Source organism: Camelus dromedarius, chromosome 12 (assembly GCF_036321535.1).
Source record: "Camelus dromedarius isolate mCamDro1 chromosome 12, mCamDro1.pat, whole genome shotgun sequence".
NCBI lineage: Eukaryota > Metazoa > Chordata > Mammalia > Artiodactyla > Camelidae > Camelus > Camelus dromedarius.
The window spans coordinates 50346864-50372651 of NC_087447.1; the positions used below are offsets into that span (position 1 = coordinate 50346864).

At 36.9% G+C, this 25788-nt stretch overlaps 1 protein-coding gene across 15 annotated transcripts in view; it reads left to right on the forward strand.

Moving 5' to 3' along the window:
• The window catches only part of EMSY (EMSY transcriptional repressor, BRCA2 interacting), a 75786-nt gene extending 52052 nt beyond the window's left edge, over window positions 1-23734 (forward strand). For 7 of the 15 annotated variants that reach the window (XM_031460390.2, XM_031460391.2, XM_031460394.2 and 4 more), the window contains 8 exons: window positions 802-1000; window positions 8256-8420; window positions 10090-10245; window positions 11281-11322; window positions 13661-13812; window positions 15732-16295; window positions 17264-17764; window positions 21613-23734. In XM_031460390.2, coding sequence (XP_031316250.1) covers window positions 802-1000; window positions 8256-8420; window positions 10090-10245; window positions 11281-11322; window positions 13661-13812; window positions 15732-16295; window positions 17264-17764; window positions 21613-21807 — 1974 coding nt within the window. In that variant the 3' untranslated portion in view covers window positions 21808-23734. The remainder of the gene's footprint in view (window positions 1-801; window positions 1001-8255; window positions 8421-10089; window positions 10246-11280; window positions 11323-13660; window positions 13813-15731; window positions 16296-17263; window positions 17765-21612) is intronic. The other 8 variants (XM_031460393.2, XM_010989855.3, XM_010989870.3 and 5 more) reach the window with 5 other exon arrangements.
• The last annotated feature ends 2054 nt before the right edge of the window (window positions 23735-25788 follow it).

Genomic DNA, 25788 nt, shown 5'->3' on the forward strand with positions numbered 1-25788 from the left:
TTGTCTACCACATGTTCCATGTTGCTTCTCATAGTTGTCTAAATCAGCATTCATCTGCGATTTCCTCAAAGATAACTTAGGTCCTAAGCAAGTTTACTTTGTGCAGGTGTGTTAATTAGGAATTTCATCTGGACGGGAATGGTATAGCTCAGTGGTAGAGCACATGCCTAGCATGCATGAGGTCCTGGGTTCAATCCCCAGTACCTTCTCTAAAATAAATAAATAAATAAACCCAACCCCCCCCCAAATGTTTTTAAACAATTTAAATTTTTTAAAAGATTTTTTTAAATAATAAAATAAGGAACTTCATTTGGTTGCTAATGAAAAGAAACCTGAAGAACAGTGACTTAAACAAATTAGGGTTTTATTTTTTATTGTGTTAAATATTTGAGGAAGGGAATCCTGGCCTGCTTTTGTGGCTCAAAAATTCCATTGGGAATCTAGGTACCTTGTCTTTCTGTTCTGCCATCAGTAGCTTATGGCTACCATTCTACTCTATATCCTACATATTGTGAAATGACTCCTGAAGTCATTCTAGGCAAGGAAAAACAGGGGCAAAGGCTCTTGTCAGAATCATAGCTGTTGTAATCTGGCATGTACCAGTTAAAATGTTGTATGTGGCCTGCTATAATTTTTTCATAGAGTAAATTTGTCTTTGATAAACAGTGTTGTGCCCAAAGCATAATACATGTACAGAATGTGATTTTCCATGTCAGGAAAATACTTGTTTATGACCTAGAAGTTAAGCATTTTTAAAATGCTCTAAAATTTATACTGGGTGTATTTCTGCTTTTCTTCTAGGTCCTTATTAAACCCAAACCAGTGACATTTCAAGCCACAGTTGTTAGTGAACAAACAAGGCAGCTGGTCACAGAAACATTACAGCAAGCATCCAGGGTGGCAGAGGCTGGTAATTCATCTATTCAGGAGGGAAAAGAAGAACCACAGAGTTACACAGATAGTAGTTCCTCTTCTACAGAGTCCTCCCAAAGTTCCCAAGGTAAGATCCACTTTACTTCTGATTTATATAATTACTGCTAACATAGTGCCAAAATAGTTGCATCTAGGGATCTCAAACAAACATGTATGCTTTGATTTGTCAGTTCTTTTGATTTTATTGTCTTTCGTTTGGTATGTAATCAGTGAGCTGAAGTTTTGTTTTTCGTAAGGCTTACCATCCTTTCCTGTCTGGCATATGTTCATCAAATAATTGGTAAACTTTAGATGATGATTTTGGCAGGTAGGTATTATCAAACTGGATAGAGCTGTGAGTCCTTCTGTTTGCTTTGAGTAAACAGGAGAAGTATGTAAGAAGGTGAATATACCTTTTGAAATGGTTGTTGCTGAACCTTGAGAAAGGATCGATGTGACCAGAGGTGAGGCTATTAGTGGGCTGTAAGTAGGGTGACCATACATTGCAGTTTGCAAGGGACAAGTCCTAGTCTTTTCTGTTCTAGAGTAATTATTAATAGCATTCTCATTCACTCAGTTTAGATGATAATTGTATGGTTGTTCTAATTATAAGGAAGGTACTATAAGGCCAGACTCCGTACTAGGGGAAAACTCTTTATCCTTAGTGCTGTTTTAATCATGTTCTTCTAGGAAGTCTTTGAAGTAAACTCATGATCATAAGCTTTGAGATCTTCTACAAATCTAGTACCCTTGTCTATCTGTTATCTTAACCACCCATATTGACAGGTGGTGTATTTATGCCTTTGCTTATGTTCTCTGGTGCATCCAAGTGAAGCTGTTTATCTTCTCTTGATCATTCCTTACTCATTCCATTTCCTCTTCTCATCTCCCCATTATTCTCTATGGAATGCTTTCTTAGCACCTTCACCTTTCTCATACAGATTCTTCATATTGTGCAGACATCTTATTATTTTAACTCTTCAGTGGACTCTTCCCAGATAAGTCTTACTGATGGTTCAAACTGCTGATTATTCCATTAATTCAAGCTGATTATTCCATTAATTCAGTTTGACAATTATTGATTAGTTTATACGATGTACTAAACACTTTACTAGACCCTACAAAGTTTAAATAAAATACAGTTCTTGTATTCTAGGAGCTTAAAATTTAGAATACGGTATTAAAAAAATACACATACAACTCCAGTATAAGAATTTTATTAGTAACAAGCAAAAAAAAAAAAAAAAAAAGCAGGGCTGAAAGTTTACACTCCAGTGGAGACCACAAGAAAGCTTCATTTGAAATGGTCTTTAAAAACTCATCAATTAAAAGTAAATTAGAATGTTGATTTTAACAGTGTGGCACTCATTTTACAAAATGGATAGTTTTGTTATCAATAATAGTAATATTTTATGAATCCGTTTGCTAAGATTTACTTTATTCTGTATTGATTTTGAATCAGTTTATGTCTTGTTACAGTGGAGTGATGCTTATTTTCTAATTATTTCTTTTGGACTTACTGATTTTATATGTATATATTTCATTCTTGGTTCAACGTATCAGCTGCTTTTTCTGCTTTTATTTTTAAGTCTGCAGTTATTTGAATAATACTAGACTTTTTTCCCCTTGAGAAATGTTTTCACAGAGCAGGTAAAACGTTTAACTTATGAGTTGGTGCTAAAATGGGTACCTGAACAGTAGATGTCTACATATACGTAATCTCAGGTATCTTTTGAAATTGCTAGTCTTTTCCTAAGGGACCTATAAGCCAATCATTACTTCCTTAACATGCCATTTCATTAGTCAGTGTTCAATTTTCATTCTACGAATGGGACAAAAGTTTGACTGTTTCTAAAAATAATTGAGTGTAAGGTTTTCTGCTTTTTGATCTATTATATATGGCATCATTTATTTTTATTTTTGTTTTTTTATCTTTCATTGTATATTACTTCTTTTTAAAGTATTCCATAATACAGAAAAATTTCATGGTTCAAAATAGGCATATCTAATACAGTTGACTATAAAGCCATTTTTTATAATCCATATTTACTCCTCTCCCCATGTCTTTGTATAGCTCTTTAGTACATTCTCACAAAGGCAGGAGGTTGGGGATATGTATGTTGTAATTTAAAGAGAAAGGGGTAAAAGTTTTGATCTGTCTAAAACTCATACTTAGTTTTCAAAGTACATGAGGATCATACCTACTAGGAACATAAGCACTATATGGCAGTCCATTGTTCTTCTATATTGCTTTTGTAGTTTAGCCTCTCTCTTTTTAGTAACTTTTTCTTTTAATGTAATTTCAAACTTACAAAAAAGTTACAAGAAGAATAAAAAGAACTCTTGTGTATATTCTTTACCTAGATTCACCACTTGTTTATATTTTATCATTTGCTTTGTTATTGATTCTCCTTCTGTCCCCCCTTATTCTCTGTGTTTATAATTTTTAAATTTCTTAACCATTTGAGAGCAAGTTGTAGATATCATATCCTTTACCTCTAAATACTTACATTTGTAGGTTTATATTTCTTAAGGGTTAGTCTCTTCATAACTAAAATATGGTTATCAAAATCAAGACATATGAAGTTACAGTTCTGTAATGTACAATCCAGTCAAATGTCATCAACTGTCTAATCGTATTCTTTGTAGTTTTACCCCCCAGTCCACAATCCAAATCAGGATCATGTATTGCATTTAGTTGTACTTAATTGTCATGGTTCTTTATTTCCCTTGGACTTGGATAATCCCTCAGCCTTTCTTTGTTTCTTGACCTTGATATTTTTTGAAGGAAATAGATCAGTTACTTTGTAGAATATTCTTCAGTTTGGTATTGTCTGATGTTTCCTTATCATTATTTTCAGCAGGAATTCCACAGATGTGATGTGTCATTAGCTTTATCTTATCAAGAGGCACTGATGTCAGTTTGTCCCAGTGTTGATGATGATAACGTTGACCTCTTGGTTAGTTAAGGTGATGTCTTCCTCTTTTTTTGCATTATGAAGTTACTGTATTTCCCTTTGAGATTAATAGTAATTTGTGGGGAGATACTTTGAGACTATATAAATATCATGTTTGTAATCAAACATTTATCTGCTAGTTTTAGCATCCATATTTCCTCATCCACTGATGATTTTCTGAAGTTCATTATTCATTATATAGTTGATAGTTGGCACTCTACTGTAAGACAGAATCAACTTTTCCTTGACTTCATATCCTTTTTCTCGTGACTTCTTTACACAAGTCTTAGAATAAGGATGTCTTTTATGCCAAAGATTTCTTGATTCTGCTTATGGCTTCTAAACTTTCCCCACCATTCCTTACCCCCAAGGAGGAGAAGTTTAGGCCTTATAAATTATTTCTGAACTGTCTCCTCACATGCTAGAATAGAGACCTTCATCTTTACCTTGTTCTGGCACTTTTCTTGATCACTCTGGGAAGGTTTATCACTCCTTGTATACTATGCTTCTAAAATTGCTTGTACTACCAGCTATTTTATCATTGAGCATTTTATTTTGTACTTTGTTGTTGTTGTTTATATAATATAAACAATATAATCTTCTTTTCCACTAGGCTACTAGCTTCTCAAGGACAAGGATCATATTCATCTCTATGTATTCAACGGTTAGCAAGAGGTTAGCTGGCTCTAAGTAGGCACCCAGTAAAAGTTTCACTGAATGAACAAACAGAAAAGCAATAATCTTAACTATGGCACAGATTTAAGCTTCAGCCTTATAAACTCAATTTGGTTGCCTGAGTCCAAAACATTTTGTCCTTTCTAGGGTTTCCCTTAACCTTGTGGGTGTACCTTTTAAGTACTCCTGAAATATTTTTACATATTGATAGATAGCTAGATGACCAGCCCTAATGGACTGAGGCCATACTTGCCGAGGTCACTTACTGAAGATTGGGCCATATACCTTCCTCAGCTCCTGACCTTTCCTTCCTAACTGGATCTTCTTTTTTTTCCCTTTCTCACTTGGGAATAGGATTTTGGGGCTTATTGGGTCCAGATTTTTTAAAAAGAAAGAAAAATATTAGTTTTCTTTGTATTCTCTTTATTGCCAAAAGGTTTTAAGGTAGACTAGAATACGAGATTATGTGAAGTAAAATGGAGAGAAAAAGTAGACAAAACCAAGGATAGGGATTTAACATAGAACAAGTCATGAGGCAAATACAAAAATGCATCCTATAAAGACATTTACTTTAAGTAAGGTACAGTGTGGTTTCTAGGGTGACTTTTCTAGAAGCTTCATGATCTTAGTCACTCATGGTGAGGGTGATGAATAAATCTAGGTTAAGCAAAACATACTTATTGCAGAATTTTTCAGAGCCCTTGTGTGCTAATAAATGTTATAAAAGATGAAGGGTGGAATATGTAATATAAAATGCTCCCCAACTTTTGACCACAGGACCGTTCTTTTGCAGAACATCTTGAGGAACTAATGTTCTCTGGAACATTTCTAGCAAAGCTGTATAAACCATTAAACACTGTGAAGGCCTTGTGCTTTATGACAGTACTTCAGAGGGAAGGTACATATTACATCATAGAAGGGATATAAACTTCTTGGGTTTAGTTTAGAGGAGATGGTTTAGATGCTGAGGCATCTGGGAATCATTTTATATGAAGAATGGTTGGTGGAGACAGGACATTAATCATGGAGAAGAGACCATGAAGATTGGGTTGGGTTGTGGGGAACATCAGAGCTGTTGTCAGTTATCTTGAGGATTGTGACATGGAAGAAAGAAAAGAATTAGTCTTTGTAGATACGTGGACAGAACTGCATTCATTGAGTAGAAGTCAGAAGAAGACCTGTTTCCACTCCATGTAAGAAAATTTTCTAATTGTCATAACTGCAAAGGTGGAAGGAAACTGTCTTGGAAAGTAGTGAGTTCTCTGGTGCTGGAGTTCCTGGACTGGTGGAGATATTTTGAAGATTTTAGCATAGGATTGATGATGGCAGTAAACATACTTTTAGATTTTTTTCTAGCTGGAAGGTCTTACGATTCTATAAAAGTGTGATACAGGCTTTTTATAGTAAAGACGTAGGAGACATTCTTCCATAAAGATGCCTGAATCTGCCTTTGGATATGGCAGGACAGTGTGTATCTCTAGTACCTAACATGTAATAGATGTCCAGTAAATATTTATTAAATGATCTGTGGGGAAAGATTTCTGAAGGTCAACAGGCTGTCATCCTCAAGAGAGCTAGGGAAGTCTAGATGGATGTACACTGCAAAATCAAATGGTGCTGTGAGATCAGGCTTCTGGTATCTCAGCCATTGCACTCTGACCCTAGCACCAGACTTGGTAGGCAGTAGATTTATCTAGTCTAAGCACAAGCCAAAAGTAGAGAGGGAAATCACTCAGGGAATGTTTTTCACACTCTCATTCTGCATCACAGCTGTCAGGGTTGCTGCATTGATACTTCACAGTGGTCAGCTACTCAGAGTATGAGCAGAAAGAGAAAGAGTAATCTCCCCAGTCCCTTTGGGATGATGTTATTTGAAGTGATGCCTCTGATAGGTGCTCCATGTGAAAAGTCTTGTTCTACCTTATCTGTCTACCAATGCAGTTTTTGCTTTCTTCTGGATATTCAGAGTTGGGTTGCAAAGCCATAGGTCCTCTCACCTAACCAAGGGGTACTTATAGCATCACGACAAATTCTTAAAGTTGAGAACTTAGGTTATATAAAAAGAATGATTCCCTAATATAATGTTCTCTTAAATTTAAATTCTATACATCTACTTAGAATAAGTAAAGAAAAACTGTTATATGCCTCACATGGCATTTGGCATTGTAGGATAGTGTCCTTCAATCATCTAGATTTTTTGGACGTTTAATAGAAATTATACATGGTGTGGCATATATTCTACCCAGTGTTTGAGGGTAGGGGAAGGGAGCAGAAATATAATATGTTAACGGTAATAAATTCCAGATATCTTGTATATTGATTTTGTTTTCTTTGGGAAGACAGTTTTTCAGTTTTGTTTTTGTTTTTTTTTGAAGAGTCATTCCCCCTCGTTCCCCCTGCTTTAACCTTTTTGGACAACTTTGTGGTTTTTCAAAAATACAAAGTTCATAGAAGGTTGAACTTACGTTGTATTTATTCTAGTTTTTTGTGCTGCATGAATTCTTTTCTGTGATGATGCTTTCACTGACCATTTCGAGTCAAAGCACTCTTTTTCTTTCTTTATATTTGTCTTAGTTGCCCTAATCATTTTGATTTTACCCCAAAATACAAAGCTATATGTATATCTTTATTATATATCTCCTCCATTATAATCTAAACTTGGGAGCAAGAATCATGCTTTTATATCCTATATAATTTCCTATGTGGTGGACCAAGGAGTTTAGAAACTTAATAGTAGTCTAGTATAACTTGCTTATTCTGTAGGTGAAAAAGTCAGTAAATAATTTGTTGTTTGATTTGATGTGTGTTTAATATCTACATGCATACCTGTATAGCATGAATATAAATAAGCCTTGAGTTAAGGCTGTAACTTATTTTGAAACTAACAAAAAGTCTTAGAATTGAGAACTTTCAGGCGACAACCAGTACAACAAAAACAAAAATAACATTTCTGTTGTCCTTCATGGTTTATAGAGTTCTTTTACATATATCGTTTCATCTCCTCAGAAATCCTGTGAGGTAGAGAGGTAATCTTATTGCTGCCATTTTAGAAATAATGATACTAAGACCCAAAGAATCAACTTGCTGATAATTGATAGAGCTGACTGTAACCTAAGACCGAATTCCAAATGTTGTATGTGTCCTATTATATCATGCTGCTTCTAGATCATCTATCCGTTTTTGTTTTCAGTGGACAGGATTTCCTTTCCGCGATTCACCATCCAATAAGTATTGACTAAATGCTCAGCTTGTAATACAAAACACATTTTCAGGTGCATTGGGGAAAATAAGACTCCTACAGCATTTTGTTCTTACTATACACAAACATGCACTCATCTACACAAATGCACACTTATTTATTATAGCATTTATAACATTGTATTGTAATTTGTCTCTTTACATGTCTGTCTTCCCAACCAGATTGTGTGCTTCTTAAGCATCCTTGATTATTCCGTGAGCTCCTTTATATCCTCAGTGCCAAATATAGCCTCTGGCACATAGGTACCCAGTCTGTTGAATCAATGAATGAATGAATGAATGAGTGAATACAAACTTGAAAGACATTATCCCCTCTGGGGGCTTACAGTCTTCTTGGGGAGATAAAGCATGAAGTTTATAGTAAATACAAAGATTTTTTAAAAAACAAATTGTTTTTTTTTTTAAGAGAAACTTTGTTTATAGGGTTTTTTTTTTTTAACTAATGTAAAACAGATTCCCAGCCTGTAGTTCATGTAATTGCTTCCCGGCGTCAGGATTGGTCAGAACATGAGATTGCAATGGAGACTAGCCCCACCATAATTTATCAGGATGTATCCAGTGAATCACAATCAGCTACTTCAACAATCAAAGCTCTGTTAGAACTCCAACAGACAACAGGTATGAATTCACATGCTCAACTGAATGAAGCATGTTTTCTCTAGAGATGGGTGTGCTAAAATACTACTATTGTTATATTTTCTTTGTTATTATTTGAGCACATTTCCCCCCTCTGGACTTTTCTATAATCATTGGTGCAGTCTGTTTACTTGTCAGTTCATTAAGATGTGCACAGGAGTGCTAAAGGATAGATTATAGTCAGTAGAAAGGAGAAAAAAAGTGGCAGAACTCTTTCTTCTCTTTCTCCTGCTTCAAATGGACAATCCTGTTGCCTCTTGTCAGCAGAAGGGGGTAGATCTATCAATTCTAAGCACAAGGATAGATGCAGTACAGTTGCCAGTGCTATTCAAGACTAGTAGGAGACAGATTGAAGGGCCCCTGCCATCCTCCTTGATATTGGTGGGGCAGTTTTGTGGTCATAAAACACCGTAAATGGCTTTGTTAGCATTCTAATTTGTTTTAATTTTATCGTCATACTTCTTTGTGTCGTTTAACAACTTGAGCTTCCATGCAGAGCTGTCCTCATTTAACAAGATCGAATCAGTATTTCTAGTTACTAAATATCTTAATAAACTCTAGACAAAACCTATGTTAGTTATACTGACTTCTCTGTTGTATTAGGTCAAAGATTGCCAGAGTATTTTAGGGACTTAGTAGTGATCTCATCCAACCCTTTTATTTTATGGATAAATAAACTAAGACCTAGAGAGGTTGCCCAGTGAGAGTCCTCATCTTTTGATTCCTAGTTCAGTGCCCTCTCTACTTGTGGGGTGACTTTTGTATTCTTTTGGTTTTGTTTTTCATTCTTTGTTTAAATGATTATCTTGATTTTTTTACATTATATGTTTGGTGAGAATAATCTGAATGATCATTCAGTGGACTTAATTATTGGTACTGTTTGTTGTAACATCCACTCTACACTACCCATAGAATTAGCATTTGATGTAAGTCTTTGGTTAATCTTTCTATTGGTGTTATTTTTGGCCCTAGGGATTTCCTCAGCTCCTTGTCTTTGACATAGTCAGCTATTTCCATTAATGCCTTATAGAGGGAAAAACTGATAAGATAGACAGTAATTCTGTTCATGAAAACCATTCTTGATTCCAGACCATTCCACAGATGTTTTTGCAGGAACAGAGAAGCCATTTTTTCCTAACACTGAAAATGTTTATTCTTTTAAGAATCTTTGAAAATATTGTAACATTTCTTTGGAGATTATCTTGAATGTTTAATAGATCAAATTAAACTGGTTGCTATGTTGTGCTGTTCGGGGTAGGTGTGCCCTAGAGCAAATCATGCTGTGTACTGCTTACTCACCCTTTGTTTTCAGGCTGGTAAACTCAAGAATACCAGGGAGTACCTTGAAGAAGGGTAAAGGAAATGTTCTAAGGGGAGTATGTCAAGGGAAATAGACTCAATTGTTTGGCCTAGTGATAATAGGGGGGATTTTACTCGGATTACATATGAGTTCTTACTAGGCTGCTGGGTATGGTTGCACACGTTGTGCACTCTACAGCCATACATAGCAGTCTGCTCTTTTCAACTCACTGACTCCTTATTCACTGCCCATGTGGCACCCCAGAGGTCTTGTTCGTTAATCCCATGGACAACTCTGGTTTTAGTACTTGTTTGTAATAAAGTTAATTTTTCCCCTGACTTTTTTGTACAGTAAAGGAAAAATTGGAATGTAAACCAAGACAACCCACTATTGACTTGAGTCAAATGGCAGTGCCTATTCAGATGACCCAGGAAAAGAGACATTCTCCTGAGAGTCCATCAATTGCTGTGGTAGAGTCAGAACTAGTTGCTGAATACATCACTACTGGTAGGTGTCCTCTTAAAAAGTAGTATTAAGGTAGGAGAGCTACCTTTCTGGATTTCATGGGATGGTTGTTTGGGGGAGAATATATTTTCTGTATTTTTAGGTCTCTTCTAGTTTGCTCTTGAGAGCAAATTCACGTTGTCCTTGGGATTTACCCTGTCTTTAATGACTAGGGGAAAAAAAATCAATAGGGTTCTTACAAAGTTTGTGAGTAATATAAAACTGCAAGTTGGCCATATATAACATCTGTGAACATAGGGCAGCAGCGGTAGTGAGAGGATAGAATATCTTTTATATAAAAATAAATATTTCTAGGCATCTGAATTTTTTAATTTTGGGAAGGAGGAGGTAGGTCAAGGGAGAAAGAAGGTATAAAAATCAACCTTTTTTTTTTTTTAATGTAAAGAAAAAAAACTTTGGAAAACTTTAAATCCCTGTAAATACTTAGGAGTTCTGGTGGAAAGCAAATTAGGTATTTGTTTAAAATGTGGTCTGGCAGCAAAACGTTAATGAGATTTTTGGATGGCGTATATAGAGAAGTGGAGTAGGAAGGATAATAGATTCTTTCTCTCATATTCTGGTGAGACCACACCTGGAATACTGCTTTCTGTTTTGAACACTTCATTACCTCAAGATTTGAAATAGTTCAGAGAGTACTAATGTGAATAATTAGGGGTTAGGAGAGATCACTTATGAGTCAATATGTAAAAAACACCTGTCTTGAGTTTTCTTAAGCAGTGATTAAAAGAGAACACAAAGTTACAAATATCTGAAGGCTGTAAATACCGAAGCGGAAAAGGAGTTCTTTGGCATCATTTTAGGCAATATTATTAAGACTAATCGGTTAAAATTGCTGAAAGGGGAAATCCAATTAAAGATTATGGAAAATCACCTAGCATCTTTCTTTAGAGATATTTAACAAAAGGCAGAGGGCAAGATATTGGGGAAATCAATAATAACCTCTGGGGATAGACTAGATTATCAAACAGTAAATAGATGAAAAGACGTATGATTTCTTCCCTTACTTATCCTTTGCAGAACGCACTGATGAGGGGACAGAGGTTGCTTTTCCCCTTCTAGGTAAGTGGTGTGCATCCATTTGTAGTATAGCTGAAGGTAAAAGATGATTATTTTGGGGGGAACCACTTAAATGGATGCGCTCTACTCTGATCTGGTAGAGGAAAGGTAAGCTCTAAGTGAAAGAAAGACTTTCCTTTTGCAGAATAGAGGGATTTTTTCTCAGAAATGAACAGTTTGACATTGGAAAAATAAGAGTTGTTTAACAAAATGAGTGACTGTTTTATGGTGTTCATATGGCCCAGTTAAGGTCACTTCAGCTGTTTTCCAAATGCTCATTCTGTGACCCCCCCCCTTCCATAATCTCCTCCCATCGTATCCTTAGCCACACTGAGCTTTTCCTTTGATTTCAAAGCCAGCTTCCTGGCCCTGGCCTTTTGTATTATCCTGCAGTGGATGTTATTTTTCTCTAACTTTCCTGCACTCCGGAGAATTACCATGAAAAGATTTATAGTATCTTGAATGAGGATTATTTTTAAAGGGTTTTAGTTGATCACTTATTTTTAGTTGATCATCTGTTAAACTCATTTCATTTTAAATAACTTTAATGTAATAATTATGAAGACTAGTGTGTGCAGCAGAAGTGTTCCACATACTGTGATAACCTCATCAGAAATTATATTTATTTTTTTATTTATTTTTCAATGTCATTCATTTCTGATGATGCTTCCATCAATAAAAACTTCATTAAGTTGCTTGCTTTAATATTATTAGTATTTTTTTTTCTCCTACTCAGTCATATTGTAAATGATTTCAATATTTGTTGTTTTAATATTAACCTCCCTTATTTTCATTTTGGCTGAGCACATATGGAAGATTTTATTAACTCATATAATTTAAAGTTTACATATAGGGCATTCTGTAAATACAGTAAGATACTATAGTACATTTATAAAAGAGTACTGGTGATGTTGCCAATAATCTCATATCACATGTAGGCATATGTATAGCAATGACAGAAAAACAGCATTTGTGAATATAGATAGAATGTGTTGTAAAAATAAAGTTTGTATGTATTTCACTGGATAGTTTTAAAGTTCTATAGTTTCAATACATAAGTGGCACTTTTACATTGATTTCTGTGGTGATCATCTTGCCCTTGGGCACTCCACAGTGACTTTTCTAAGGATAGGATCTCTACTACTTGAAATTGTAGATCAAGATATATGAGAATTAGAACTACTGATTATTAAGAGAGTTTTGATATTCTCAAAATCCCTAGCTAATTTTTCAGATTTGTTTTACTCTGTTCCGGATTCAAAAAGTTGATTTCCCAGTAACCATAAGCATTTTTAAAGCTCTATAGAATAAGACTGGTGAGTGTTCATACTGTTTAAAAAGTTGAAATTGAGGCTGATTAAAAATGATAGGTTGGCATCAGTGTAGATACATAGTTTTATATCTGCATGTAAATGTAACTGTAAGTGTATAGGTTACTCCATGGGACCCTTGTAGCAAGAGACTAAGAAGTGGGGTTATTGCCTAAAGTGTACTCTCACTCATTTGTTTCAGATGAGCTAAAATTTGAGAAGATGAAAACACTGACTTTTCTATTCTTTTGTTAACTTTATTTTAGTATTTAATAATTTAAGGATTATTTTCAATTCATTAGTTTGGTCCTCTTCTAAGAAATAAATTTTTATCTCAATAAAAAAACAAAAATAAAACCTCTGAATTTTAGAGGTCAATAACAGGGTTTAAGTGACCTCTTCAATTCACATAGCTGGTTGGTGGCAGATTGGGACAGAATCTAGGTGTGACTCTTGGTTCAGTTCTCTTTCTGCAGTATCATCTTGACCTCTTAACATCTTTAGGAACTGTAAGACTGTGAGACCATGTCACTTCATATAAAGGAATGAATGCTTCTGGTTTTTATATTATATTTGAAACTAGGACCAAGAGATTAAAGAACTTATATTGTCTCACTTTCCTTAAAGATGTTAGTCTGGGATTTGATTGCAGAAACTGATTGTGTTGTTACCTTAATGGGGTAAAAGTCATTGGAGATACTCTCCTCACAGAGGGCTATAACTTTAAGAGGTTTTTTCCTCCTTTGTGATAGTAGTTTTCACAGTGCTTCCACATACATTTTTCATCTCATCCTTAGAATAGTTCTGTTACTTCCATTTTACAGATGAGAACACAGAGTCTCAGAGAAGATAAGTGACTTCCTCAGAGTCACACAGCTCATAAATGGGCAGACTCTGGTCTTCTGCTTCCTAGTTCACAGCACTGCACTTTCTGTCTGTGATGCAATCTCACAGACATTTGTTTAAAATGACTACTGGTTACAGATGCTGTATGATTTCTGGAGAAATATCATTACCTCCTCTATTTTCAGTCAGCCATCGCTCCCAGCCCCAGCAGCCCTCCCAGCCCCAGCGGACCCTGCTCCAGCACGTGGCTCAGTCACAGACTGCAACACAGACTTCGGTGGTGGTGAAGTCCATCCCAGCATCTTCCCCTGGAGCAATCACCCACATTATGCAGCAGGTTGTATCTCTTCTTTTTCTTCTTCTTCGACCTTCTGTAACTGCCCTTTCCTGAAATAAGATTCAGTTTCATCTCCAATCTTAAGAGGGAAAATAATTGAGTTGAAGAGTGTTTGTGTAGTTCTTTCATCTGTGAGAAGTGAGTAGAGGAAATGAAATGCCTTAACTCCAGAAAGTAACTAAGAAATAGTATTCTTGGATCTTCTGTGAACTCTTTAACATTTCAGAAGTGTGAGGCTATTTAGATGAATCTATGACATTAGAATTGGTCACTGTTTCTATGTATTTTATTGTTACAGAAGAACTTATCATTGAGGTAAGATTTTCAAATGAAATAGAAGTTGGTTTGTTTAGCTGTTTGTCGCTGGGTTTCTTATTTGCTTTACTTTTATAATGCAGCCTCATGGGAACATTATAAATAAGTTGACAGATAACTTTTTGACTTCTTTTACTATATGTGACCAATTGAGGAAGAGACTTAATAAGAAGGAGAATGAGTTGATATATAACAGAAAATCTGGTACCAGGGGTAATAGGGAAAAGGAAAAAATATGTTGATAAGTTGGTTTTGTGTCAGATACTGTGCTTTGAGCTTCAAATATCTTAACTTGTTTAATTCTTGCTATGATCCCGCAAGGTGGCTGTATTATCCCTCTTACAAATGAGGAAACTCATGCTCATAGAAGTGAAGTAACTCATTCTGGGTGGCAGAGCTAGGATGTAAATCCAAAACATCCTGCCTCTTTTATAAGTGATGTCATAAATAACATATTTAAGCATGACTTATCATTAGTAGCCACATAAATTATTATCACTTGACTGGTAGTAGTTGACTGTAACTGTAGGCAAATATCGGAAAGACAGTGAAGAAATTGTTGAATTAAAAACCTGTATGTGTTAGGTCATTGTGAGATAGAGGAGGGTTTCAATTAAATCTCATAAAGTTTTAAACTTTAGAGTAGATGTGTAGCATTCAACAAGGTAGTGGGAAAGATGGAGTTGGGGTGGATCTTGTGTCACTGAGGGAAGCCAGATGGCCAGAGGTTTTGCTGGGTGTCAGATCTCAGCCTGGAGTTTGGCTCTTATCTGGCCGTCCTGATGTTGACCCTTCTCAAGACACCCAGACAGGTCAGGCCACTGGCCCTAACCATGTCACTCAGATCGCTGCCTCCTCCCAACACTACTATAGCCAATACCAGGCACATCTCCCTTTCTACTGACAGGAGCCTTCTTGCCCCCTCCCCAGTCTCCTTCCCTCCTGGGAGCCAGGTGTCCGGGGTCCTGTTGCCTAGTGGGCCTGGAATCCAGGCAGAGGGCAGGGAGGGCTGATTCAGAGGACTGTTCACTCAGACCTCAGTGAAGCCTGGCAAAGTGTCTCCACCCTGAGCAGAGAGGCCCTCTGCTGCGGGACTGGGGTGGGCACGGCCCTCAGACAACTCCTCTCTTCTGGACCGTGCTAGACGGGCACACGGCCGAAGTGGGCTGCTCCAAACCTTGGCCTTTCTCTGGACGCCTCACTCCTGGGTTGCTGCGCTCTTTCCTTGGACGGGTGAGCACTTCTGATGACCAGGCCAGAGAGCTATGTCCTGAGCCTGGGAGCCTTTTCTTTTTCTAGTTGGGCTGTGCTTGCAGGGCATCCCTGTTCCTCTTACATACAAGTTCTGGGCCTTCTAGGACTTTTCTTATTGACGTGAGTAGGCTAGTTTTTGCAGTACTTGATGTCTAACAGTTGAAATTATAAGGGTCTCAATCTAAAGCCCTCTTTAGATTTAGAAACCTTGAGGTTTTTTGGTCATAAAGGCGCTCCCTTCTGAAAATTTTTGAATGGTACTCATAATCACGTCTTTTCCAGTTTGAGGAAAATGTAGCAATGTAGGTGTTTTTCTTATTTCATTCTTACTTTGTGCCTTTTTTACTCAGGCATTAAGCAGTCACACTGCTTTTACCAAACACAGCGAGGAACTTGGAACTGAGGAGGGCGAGGTTGAAGAGATGGACACTTTAGACCCTCAGACAGGTCTGTTTTATCGATCTGCCCTGACTCAGTCACAGTCAGCTAAACAGCAGAAACTTAGCCAGCCACAGCTGGAACAGACTCAGCTGCAAGTGAAAACTCTGCAGTGCTTCCAGACTAAACAGAAGCAGACCATCCACCTGCAGGCAGACCAGCTCCAGCACAAACTCCCGCAAATGCCCCAGCTTTCCATCAGGCATCAAAAGCTCACCCCTCTCCAGCAAGAACAAGCACAGCCCAAGCCAGATGCACAGCACACGCAGCATCCCATGGCGGCCAGAGACAGGCCGCTTCCTACCTTAATGGCACAGCCCCCGCAGACTGTAGTACAGGTGCTTGCGGTGAAAACCACGCAGCAGCTCCCTAAACTGCAGCAGGCTCCGAACCAACCAAAAATCTACGTGCAGCCCCAAACCCCCCAGGGCCAAATGCCGCTCCCAGCCTCGTCCGAGAAACAGCCGGCAAGCCAGGTAACGGAATATTGATAGCATGCAAAGTTAAACTTCTCTGTTCACGGAAAAAATGAGAACATCACGACCCTATCGTGATGAGCAGTGCATTCTCCTGGCAAGAGGAAACTCAAAAGCCTCATTACGCTGGTTTTACTTTATCCTGTCAGAAGGTTGACGTTAGGGAAGAAATGCACGCATTAACATAGGAAGAACAAAATAGCGCTCAGAACTTGGTTTCCCAGGCAGTTTTTAATGATGTCACTTCAGCATTGATCAACAGTGCATAGAAACAATATCCCTAAATTATTTTTACTTTTTAAGTATAAAATATTTATGTCCATGCCTATAAACTCTTACTTCTGTGGTATTAATGCAAAGTAAACTACAGTCTTTTAAGGAACCTCATTGAACATCTTTGTAGTTTACATCATCACCATTTGGTTAATTTATCTTCTAGATTTATTTTCTAGATTGCAAAGGAATTATCTGTGGATATTGAAAAGAAAAATTACATTAGGGAAAGTCAGTGGCTTTGGAGTGATGTATGTATGTATGTGTGTATTATAAATACATATATATAGAATATGTTTGTATAAATGTATTTTGAAGCAAAAGATTGGAAAAAAAAACCCTACTTTTTATTTTAAAAAGCTGAAGATCATATGAAATAATTTGAGACGGGTTGAAGGTGTACTATGTGGGGATGTAAATCCCAAAGGAAAACAAGGCTGCTGTGACTTTTTTTTTCCTTTACTGCTATGAACCTTGGCTGGCTGAACAAAGGTTCTTTCAACCCTTCCTCTTTCCCTAGGTTTCTTAAAGTAACCAGATACTTTCCCATCCAACCCTCTTGTTAAAACACCGAGCTTCAAAATGTCTTCCTAGTATACCGCACAAATGTTTCTTTTGCCATATTGTCTGGGGTATTTGATAGGTTTTTTCAAAGAGATGTAGCTGTAACACACACAACCCCAATTTGTTTTCAGGTGGAGCAGCCAATTATAACCCAAGGATCCTCTGTTACAAAGATAACTTTTGAGGGGCGCCAGCCTCCCACAGTTACAAAGATAACTGGTGGCAGTTCTGTGCCTAAGTTGACATCACCAGTTACAAGCATATCTCCCATTCAGGCCTCTGAGAAGACAGCAGTGTCAGACATTTTGAAAATGTCTTTGATGGAAGCTCAGATTGATACAAATGTAGAGCATATAGTAGTGGATCCCCCAAAGAAGGCTCTTGCCACTAGTATGCTCACTGGTGAAGCAGGATCATTACCCTCTACCCATGTGGTGGTGGCAGGGATGGCGAATTCCACTCCCCAGCAACAGAAATGTAGAGAGTCCTGTTCGAGTCCATCTGCTGTTGGCCCTCCCCTAACGACAAGGAAAATCGATGCACCAGGAGTGCCTACGACAGGCCAGTTCATGCGTATTCAGAATGTAGGCCAAAAGAAAGCTGAAGAGAGCCCAGCAGAAATTATCATCCAGGTAAGAATTGGAAGGCACATGAGAAATCTTGGGCATCTTGGGGGTTGTGGGTTTGGCATGTTTTGGGATGTCACAGGAAGAGTCAAGCCAAGATGGCAAAGAAATTATCTCTGAGACAAATTTGGTTAACTACCTACTACAAATATACAAATTTATATTTATTTTCTGGAAGACAGTCCTAGAAAATTGATGGATATTGTCACATAGCACAACTTAGAGGCAATCAGGGCCCTGAGCCATGTGTCCACTTGATTCATAGATGCAAGCCACACTTGCCAGAATTGCCTCAGCAAGTCAGCCTAGAAGATCAACAACTTCCCAGGTCAAACTTCGGGCTCCCCAATCTTTGCTCGAAGGATGTAACTGGATTGTACTCCTGGGGTATAATTGGATTGTACTCCTATTTCAAGTTAATTTCAAGGACCCTTTCCTTGCAAAAACACAGTTCTTGATCTTGATCCAAATTTATGGTTTCAGGACATAAAATCTTAATTAACTGAAATGTCTGGAGAAACACGTTGTAAGAGAATGTTTCTTAGTAATTTAACTTTATATCTAATTTGGGATTAACGGTAAAGCTTTGCTTTTTATTTCAATCATTGTTGTTATTGAAAAATCTTGTTATGGTTACTGTCTTGCCTTGGTAAGTACAGGCTAGTGAACATAATGGATTATTCATTGACAGTAGATCTTCCTGTGCCTCACATTCCCTTCATTCTAAAGCTCATCTGTCATCATGCATAACAGATCCAGACTGAGGAGTTACTGGATGCAGTCTAGCTTGTAGAAGCTGTGTGTTATTTCCCTCTCTCCTTGCAGGGTATCAGGTTGTTTTCTTGACATTTTTCGTTTTTACTTGGAAGATATCAGAGAGCAGCACATTTTAGTTAATTGAGAATTTAGATTTATCGAAATGTGGATAGTCTAGTATTTACCATAGACTCACTGTTGTGTGACTTAGAAGTTCCTGTAGTAAATTTTGCCTTTCCTGTGATGCAGAGGCTTGAGAGAAAGCAAACTGGCCACTATTAATCCAAATACGATATAACTAAGCAAATTGGCCACTATTAACCCAAATACGATATAACTAAGTATATAATGCTTGAATGGAAATAGATCTGCACATTGAATTATTCAAATAATTTGTTCCTTCCTGTAAAAACAAATGTTAGTGAACTAAATAATCCTTGGGCAAAGAAATTAGTTATACTTTTAGTGGTAGCGTCTGCTGGAAAAGGAATAGTTTTCATGGCTTTGCCATTCACTGTGTGACTTTGGGCAAGACTACTTAACCTCACTGTGCCTTAGTTTCCTCATCAGTAAAATGGGAAAAGGAAGCCTACTTTACATGATTGACATAAGGATTACACAAAATTTAGATGAAGCACCTAGCACAGTACCTGGCTTGTAGTGATTGCCCAATGAATAGTAGCTATTACTATCTTTCCTAAAATTTACTGTCACTACTAGGAGTTTAAATTGGTATACTCACTGAATTGAAAACAATTTTGAATAGCTTATTTGGAAATTATTTTCTGTACTTTATGAACAGGGATGAAAATATAATTTGCGTCATGCATCAAGGATGATAGATGATAGCTAACGAGTAGGTCCTCTACATAATACTCAGCTAACGTTTAGCTTGTACCATGTGCTGGGTTGCTGTGTCAGAGGGAAGGGCAGCATAGTGATTAAGAGCCAAGCTTTTGGAGTCAGAAATACCTAGATTTGAATTTCACCTGTACTCATTATCCGTATCATGGCTTTGAGCAACAGAATTAACCTCTGTCCTCAGTTTCAATACGTGTGATGAAATGGAAACAATAACACTTACCTTACAACGTTGTTTTGAGGATTGAGCAAATGTATATAAAGCAACTGATTAAGTGTCTGATATAGAGTAATACTCAATAAAGATATCTCCTGTTATTATAATCATCATTAATATATTATTATAACATTTTCAGGTCTCATTAGTTACCCTTAGCTTTGACCCAAAGTATTGATTTTACTGATTCAGTAAAATACCTATTGGCATGAGTGAAGGAAGTCTGTAGGAGTTCTTTGATTTCCTTGAAAAATGTTTGTAAAAATTCAGCATGTTTGATATTAAATGCTTTGAGTGAAAAGCATTGTTCTTTGTAGACAGATAACCTGTTTCTTTCATTCATTCATTCATTCATTCCACGTGTATTATTTAACCTCTGTGTTCTAGGCACTGTGCTAGGTGTGAAGATAGAGGAGTAAACAAAATGAATGTATCTTCTATTTTGAAGGAGCCAATGTATGTGGAATTCATAGAATTTTAGAACTGCAAAGATCTTTAAAGCATATCTTCTCTAATTATCTTATTTTATACAAGATTAAACTAAAGCTCAAGAAAGTGAAGTAACTTATTCAGAGGTCCACAGCAAGTCAGCCAGAGCTGAACTAAAATCCTGACCCCACATAAGACTTTTTCACAGTGACCAGCTATATGAATCAAGGGTGGGAGGATGAGAGAAGACAAACAAAGAAACAAAAAACTTCACCACCCTAAAGTCAATGCCTAGGCATCTTACTCTATTTTCTTGATAGTATTAAAATTAAATTTGCATCTCCCCCAATAGAAGGTTGTTATGGTTAGTTATATTTTCAAAGTGCTGCTATTCAGCTCTACTCTGGGGTTTTTTATGTTTAAGATACATTATTCATTTGGCAGATAATTTATTTGAGCATCTAATGTGTGCCAGGTACTATTCAAAGCTCTGGGCATCTAGATAGTGAAGATCTGTGCTCTGGTCCATACTCTCTTGGAGCTTAAATTCTAAGGGCGAGAAAAAAGTTAACAAAGAGGTGATAAAGATGAAGAAAATGTAACAACATAATAGAAATTGTGGGTAAGAGATGGGTCTGACCCAGTACTCTGATTTCATGGACATAGAAAGAAGGCCCTGTCAAAGCCTTTTATTCTAAGTGTTTGAGCTAAGATGCAGATGACAAGATGGAGCCAGCCATGTAAAGATTTAGAGGAAGAGTATTCCAGGAAGAGAGGAAGAACTACAGCAAAGGCCCTGGGGTACACAAGTGAGTTTGGCATAAAGACTGGAGCCATGGTAAGGAGTTTGATTTTATAGCAAGCACAATAGGAAACAATTGTAAAATTTTAAGCAGGGGTATGATGTGAACTGATCTACCTTTTAAGAAGGTATCTAATAAAATTGAGAAAGAAAAATCTGACAAGGCAATATGGCCAAAATATGTATTTATCTATTGGTATTTTTATTGTTTAAAAGGTAGTTCTGTCCTCTCTTATTTTTAATAACGATTGTTACTATGTGACCCAAACTAATAACTTCCCATTTGAGCTACCAAAGGACTTAAAATATATTGTGGTATCAGTAGATTAATCATTCATCTCGCAAATGATGAGCAAAATCTGATTACATACACGTTTAAAATTTGCTCAGTGACCAAATGAAAATGTGCTCAAAATTCTGTCTCTTGAATAGGCACAGACTTCAGCCTCCTTTGTTAGAAGAGGAACCATCACGGAGTGGAAAGATCACTTTGAGTGGTAGAGCACTTTGCTTTGAATCCTGGAGTGAACCCTGACCATCTGTGTGACCTTGATTAAGTCACTTACCATCTTCGTTTCCTCATTTGTAAAATGGAAATATTTTCTATACTTCCAGTGTTGTTATGGCAGTTTAGTAGAATATCATAGGTGAAAGCATCTAGCACAGTGCCTGGCGTCTAGTAGATGTCCAATAAATGTCAGTGTCCTTTTTGCCTTCCTTAATTGTTTCCTTCTGTTACTTTTTTTTTTTTTTAACCATAAAGCTTCTCTCCTGTGTCTTCTCTTCCAGGCCATTCCCCAGTATGCTATTCCTTGTCACTCCAGCTCCAACGTGGTCGTAGAGCCCAGCGGGCTCCTTGAGCTAAACAACTTCACCAGTCAGCAATTGGATGACGATGAGACAGCAGTGGAGCAGGACATAGACAGTAGCACAGAGGATGGAACCGAACCCAGCCCCTCTCAGAGTTCTGCTGAAAGGTCCTAGTGTTTTGGACACAAGAGTGCACTTTAAAACCTACTTGGTTACCAAGTGTCCAGGGAAGCCCTTGTATTTTGATGTCTGAAGAGAGCACTTTGCCCATGCTTAAGTTGTGGACCCTGAAACAACAGTGTTTCAAGAAGAATTGCTGCAGGAGTAGCATTTTAAAATAAGATAAAACTCACAGGGGAATGTACTTTAAAAAAAAAAAAAAAGAAAGAAAGAAAAAGATGCACATCTACAGTGACATAAGACCTGGTATTCTTTCTCTCTGTTGGACCATGACTGATGGAAAAGTTTGTCTCGCAGTGGAAAGAGACTTTTCCTGTGAATGTTCCTCACCTGGTTTCTACTGAGCAAAACACCATCAAAAAAAAGGGGAATGTGAATAGTTTGTATTTTGAAACTCTGTCAGGAAGTTTTGTTTGTTTTTTTTTAATCTTACATGTTTTTGCAAATCCCTGGAAGTGCTGAATTGGTTAACATTTTACATCTGCTCAGTTCTTATTTTATAAAATAGCTAGAGAAATACTGGCATTAAAGAATCCTTGTTGGATGGTGGAAATCAGATCCCTAACCAGTGGGAAGTGCTTTTTGGGTGGCTTGTACATTCTTACCAATTGTATGCTAATTTATTGTGTTTTGTTCCTTTGTGCTCTAGGCAGCACACTTGCCTTCTATTTATTTAAATGTAAACATTTCAAAGCAGGCCATATTTCTTCTGACAAATTTCCTGTAAACCAGGATTGCCTACCCTTTCCACCTCCCACCCTCCCTCTTCTGTAAAACTTACAAGAAAATGTTTCATTGTGAAACAAAGGAAAAGAAACATTTTCTGGCCCAAAGGAAATGTTCAGTTATGTTCAGGAAAACAAATTATTCATATGATACTATTTTAACATTGAAATTGCACATTCATGTTGGACTGAGACTTTGAAAATAACTTTAACATACTTTTGTTTAACCCCCTTTGAAATGTATAAAAAGTTCATTTACAGTTCTAAATGTAATGTTTTTAAGCATTCTACCTTTTTTAGGACACAATTTGTTTAAGCAGTTATGTTTGGGTCTTGTGATCACTGTCTGTCACAAGTAGAGTGAAGGGTAAAAGGGTGGGAGGGTAAGAGTCAGTTTTGACAAGTTGTGGCAAAGGAAACTATACTTTTCATTTTTTAAAAAATGTAAATAGAAAAGTTTTTAACGGTTTTATATAGATTTCACTATAAATAAGCATTTTAAGACTGACAAATGTTGAACTGTACATACATGTATCAGCATAACTGCCCAATTTTTTGGTGCTGAAGTACTGTAAGTAGAATTCATCAACAGTCTCCTAATTTTTGCATCTATATCTGGAAAAAAAAACTGTGATCAATAGCTAATAAATTCCCACTCGAGTGACACTGAAGATTTAAACACAAGCATTCACGATATGCGCTGATCTCTGGTAGTGTCGTCATTTCTCCTAGGTGATGATGACTTATACCCATAGATGGAGCTGTTGGATATTATTTTATTGTACAAATTCATGTTTAAAAGACTTTGTGACTGTTTCTAGTTAAGTAATTTTTTTAACCTCTCGGGTCGTAGACTTCTTAATCTGATTATTATGAACTCACACCAAAAAGATACACATGCCAATATACATGTTAGGTTTCGCATACATTTTTAGGTGTTCATGGGCCTCTAAGCCTATACATGTATTCCAGGTTAAGCCCTCTGTTATGGTCAATTCATTACTTACAGATGTAAGTTTTTATAAAATAAAATACCTTTTAAATATTCGTTGATCAGGTAACAAGAACAACCTTGAATAAAGTTATTATGTTCTACTTCTGCATATTCTGGCCCCATAGCACACCTGTGTCCCTTTGAGAATTTAGCCTTAATATGTTTCATTAACTGAAATGGCAAATAAAACTTCCATAGTCTACATTTTTTAAAATTAGTGTTTATTTTAACAAATTATCAAGTGAAGGATTTAATTTTTTTCTCTTAATGTGTTAATTTCAAAGAAAGCATGAATTTTGATTTATTTGACAAATATTAAATAAGCATCTTGTGTGTGCCAGATGCTATTCTAAGCACCAAGTATACCATAGTGAATAAACAGAAAATCCTACCCTTAGGAGTTGACAGACAGCGTTCCCTGCTGTTGAAATGGGCAGAAGGGCTAAGGGAAAGAGGAAACATGAGTGGCTCTTAGGTTTCTCGATTAAGTGGATAGATGATGATGCCATGCTTGGATCTCCAGGCATCCTTTTACTGAAAGTCTTAACATTAGATCTATCAGTATTTCATATGTTTAAGTTCATAAATTAAATGTAAATTTAAGTCATCCCTGTGAAAAATATTCAGCGATTACCAGGCAAATGCTGCAAAATTAATAAAATCCTAATAACTGTTATAGGTAGTGATAAGAAAAATCCATTCGGTTTAAAGTAAACTTTGATAAATGCTTCATACTGCAGAAGCAGTTTATGGTGAACTTTGAGAACTTTAAAAAAAAAATAACAGCTTTATTGAGATTAATTCACCTGCCATACAATTCACCAATTTGAAGTATACAGCTTCAGTGTTTTTTTAGTATATTCAGAGTTGGGCAGCCATCACTGCAATCAATTTTAGAGTATTTGCATAGCCCCCAAAAGAAACCCATACCCCTTAGTGATCACCCCTGAAACCACCACCACCCCAGCCTTAGGCATCCACTAAACTAATTTCTGTCTCTATGGAGTTGCCTATTCTGGTCACTTCATATAAATGGAATCAGAGAATATGTGGTCTTTTGTGACTGGATTCTTTTGCTTAGTATAGTATTTTCAAGGTTCATTCACGTTGTAGCATGTATCTGCTCAATTCCTTGTTACAGCTCAGTAATAATCCATTGTGTGGATATACCGTATTTTGTCTTTTCATCAGTTGATGGGCATTTGGGATGTTCCCACTTTGGGGCTCTTATGAATAATGCTGCCATGAACATTTGTGTACAAGCTTTACATGTGTTTTCAATTCTCTAGGGTGTATACCTAGGAGTGCAGTTGCTGGGTCATATGGTAAGTATGTTTAAGGATTTGAGGAACTACCAAACTTTTTCACAGTGACAGCACATTTTACATCCTTGCTGGCGGTGTAGGAGAGTTCCAATTTCTCTGCATCCTCACCAACACTTGCTATAATTTGTCTTTTTAATTATAGCTGTGCTAGTATGTGGAGTGGTACATCATTGTGGTTCTGATTTACATTTCCTTGATGGCAAATAATGACTGTTTTCTCATGTGCTTATTGGCCATTCGTACATCTGTGGAGAAATGTCCTTTGCCTATTTCTCAATTGAATTGTTTTCTATTTTATTATTTGAATTAAGAACTTCTGAAGTACAAAAATATTGCTACTCTTAAGAGAAAAGTAAGATACTCTGGAAATTAATTCATCAGTCTTAAAGCCTTAATTAGATTCTGGTTCTTCTCTAACGTAACAAATGGCTAAACATCCTTAAAACTGTATAGAGCTTTATAGTTGAAAATGCTTTTAAATACATTTCTTTGTGAGGTTCTGTCAATAGCCTGCTGGGACAGGAGACCTCGGTAGCACCTGTGATAGTGTAAGGGAAGTAGTAGTCAGGTGGTCTGGATTTAAGCCCCAGGGTCCTCTATTTATTGAGAATATGAATTTGAGGAAGTCACATTCCCATAATACAAAGTGAGTATTTCTGACCCCATAGGGTTATTGTGAAGACTAGATGAAATAGTGAATGTAAAAATGCCAGAGAGAGTTAGGCGCCCTATTTTTTCGAGTCTAGTATTTATACCACTCCCACTTTATAAATAGAGAACTGAGGGCCCAGAGACAAATGATGTACCAAAACTCACAGACTGACTGCTGATCGGCATTGTGCTGAGCCACGAGTTGCTACTTTCCACAGAGGAGTGTGTACCACCAAACTCAAGACTGGCCTTTGGAAGGACAGAGGAACTTGGCATTGGT